The following is a 2,856-nucleotide window of genomic DNA, read 5'->3' on the forward strand; positions in this document are numbered from 1 at the left end:
GTCCCAAAGATTTTGTTACTTGCCATTCCTTATTTGACGGGTATACTCGTCATTGCCTGCTAGTGAGTCAGTAAATTTCAATGTCTGCTTCAGGGTACAGACGGCTTCGAGAAGCACATGGACAGGCTGATGGAACTGACTGAGTACATGGTGAAGCGCATTAAGTCAATGCCAGACAAGTTCTACCTCATTCTTGAGCCCGAACTGGTCAACGTAAGCTTCTGGTACGTGCCCACGCGCTTGCGCTCCATGCCACATGGGCCAGAACGGGAAAAGTTACTTGGACAGGTCAGTAAACGTGACTATTTCAATTTTATCAGAGAATCATCTGCCTCTATTGGACATCTGTGAATAGAGACACTTTTATGTACATCTTCACTTTAATTCTCCCTAGTTTCGTAACAGTCGTTAACACAATTGTGTTCGACACAACGTCCTTGATCTGTTTCACACGACGTTTCGAGAATTTCCAGCTGTCGGTAGCATTGTTTATGAAATACACCTCCGGAAACCGATAATGCCCAACCCAACTGTGACAGAACATCCGCAGTACACGCCTTCCTCTGTAGGCAGGAGACCGTGTCTCGATCGGTCATGTTTACAGCATCACTTCATCGAGCTCTGCGAATTGGTTCACTTATTTATCTGCAGTACAATTACCGACGTGCCGATCAAAGTGGCCGCGCGGTCTAAAGCATGAACTGTCTTCGCTTACTCAAATACTGGGATCGCAAGTTCGAATTCCACTCAGGGCATGAATGTTTGTGTGCGTTTATTTTGTGCTTGTGTTGTTCTGTGTGTAGTAGCGGCCTTGCGACGCACTGATCCCCCGTCCAAGGAGTCCTACCGACTGTATACGAATTATAAAAACTGAGAAACGCGGCCAAGCACCACGAGGGCTGTAGATAGATAGACAGATAAACACATGGATAGATAGATAGATAGATAGATAGATAGATAGATAGATAGACACATGGATGGATGGAGAGAGAGATACATTGACAGTCAGACACACAGATAGATATACAGACAGACAGACAGATATCGACGTTTCCAGTAGTTCGGACTATGCAGTGTCGAATGGTAGGATGAACAGGGAAGAATGAACTTGATAGCTAAGTCAGCACAGTTACTTGGCTAATATCCGGACGATCGAGGAGTCAGGGTTCAATTATTGGCACGAACAAGAGATATCTTCTCCACAGCGTCCGCATCGACTCCGAGGCCCACGCAGTCTCCTATCCAGTAGGTACTGGGGGTTCTGTCCCCAGGAGTAAAGCGGCACAGACTGAAGCTGACCACTCACCCCCATTCCCTGCCCCACACGCTTTCATTGCGTGTAGCTCAATTAAGCACAAGTATGACATTACTTTGTGGGGCACGAGGTAGCCTAGTTGGTTGAATCACTATGCTACAAGCCTGAAGGTCGCGGGTTCGATTCTCGATAAGGTCATTGGACATTTTTCAATTTACCAGATCCTTCCAGCTGCACTATGTCCCTGGGGTCGACTCAGCCTCTAACAGAAATGAGTACCAGGAATCTTCCTGGGGATAATGGACGGCCGGCGTGTAAGGCTGACAATTTTACCGCCATCTGTGAGCCGATTGTCTAGAGAAAATGTGGGAGCCCTGACGTCTCACAACCCTGTGGGCCTTCACGGCATGCTACAAGGATTGCTTTACCTTTTTATAACATTATTTTAACATATGGAAAGACGCATTAGTGGTTCAATTTGCGTTACAATTCTGGCATTTGTCTGAAGGGACTGAGGACTACCACGAAATATATGTCAGGATAGACAGTTCCCGGGTCGAAATTCTTATTCAGAACCTTTCGAATACGAAGCAGAAATTCTGCGCAACTCGACTGTGCCATTTGTTATGTTGGTCTCAACGACTATCGATTCAATGAGAAGGCTGTAGCGTCCTGTGAAGCATCTTGCACCTCTTCTGTCGATTCAGTGAGAAGGCTGTAGCGTCCTGTGGATTCAATGAGAAGCGCTAACGTCCTGTGAAACATCTTGCACCCCTGCTGTCGATTCAATGAGAAGTCTCTAGCGTCCTGTGAAACATATTGTGCCTCTGCTGTCGTTTAATGAGAAGACTGTAGCGTCCTGTGAAGCATCTTGCACCTCTGCTGTCAATTCAATGAGAAGACTGTAGCGTCCTGTGAAGCATCTTGCACCTCTGCTGTCGAATCAATGAGAAGACTCTAGCATCCTGTGAAGCTTCTTGCACCTCCGATGTAGATTCAATGAGAACGCTGTAGCGTCCAGTGAAGCATTTTGCACCTCCTCTGTAGATTAAATGATAAGACTGTAGCGTCCTGTGAAGCATTTTTCACCTCTTCTGTAGATTAAATGATAAGACTGTAGCGTCCTGTGAAGCATCTTGCACCTCTGCTGTCAATTCAATGAGAAGACTGTAGCGTCCTGTGAAGCATCTTGCACCTCTGCTGTCGAATCAATGAGAAGACTCTAGCATCCTGTGAAGCTTCTTGCACCTCCGATGTAGATTCAATGAGAACGCTGTAGCGTCCAGTGAAGCATTTTGCACCTCCTCTGTAGATTAAATGATAAGACTGTAGCGTCCTGTGAAGCATTTTTCACCTCTTCTGTAGATTAAATGATAAGACTGTAGCGTCCTGTGAAGCATCTTGCACCTCTGCTGTCGAATCAATGAGAAGACTGCAGCATCCTGTGCAGCTTCTTGCACCTCCGATGTAGATTCAATGAGAAGGCTGTAGCGTCCAGTGAAGCATCTTGCACCTCCTCCGTAGATTAAATGATAAGATTGTAGCGTCCTGTGAAGCATCTTGCACCTCTGCTGTCGATTCAACGAGAAGGCTGTGGCGTC

The 2,856-nt window shown here is 46.4% G+C and overlaps 2 protein-coding genes across 4 annotated transcripts in view; one reads left to right on the forward strand and one right to left on the reverse strand.

Annotated features, from left to right (window-relative positions):
- The window catches only part of LOC111866896, a 142,313-nt gene that overhangs the window by 126,775 nt on the left and 12,682 nt on the right, over nt 1–2,856 (reverse strand). The gene's annotated exons all lie outside the window — the stretch shown is intronic.
- LOC111866894 (glutamate decarboxylase) overlaps nt 1–2,856 on the forward strand; it is a 93,699-nt gene that overhangs the window by 86,161 nt on the left and 4,682 nt on the right. The window contains exon 9 of the mRNA XM_023856241.2: nt 94–288. Coding sequence (XP_023712009.1) covers nt 94–288 — 195 coding nt within the window. The remainder of the gene's footprint in view (nt 1–93; nt 289–2,856) is intronic.

Source organism: Cryptotermes secundus, unplaced genomic scaffold (genome assembly GCF_002891405.2).
Source record: "Cryptotermes secundus unplaced genomic scaffold, Csec_1.0 scaffold810, whole genome shotgun sequence".
In the NCBI taxonomy this organism is placed as follows: domain Eukaryota; kingdom Metazoa; phylum Arthropoda; class Insecta; order Blattodea; family Kalotermitidae; genus Cryptotermes; species Cryptotermes secundus.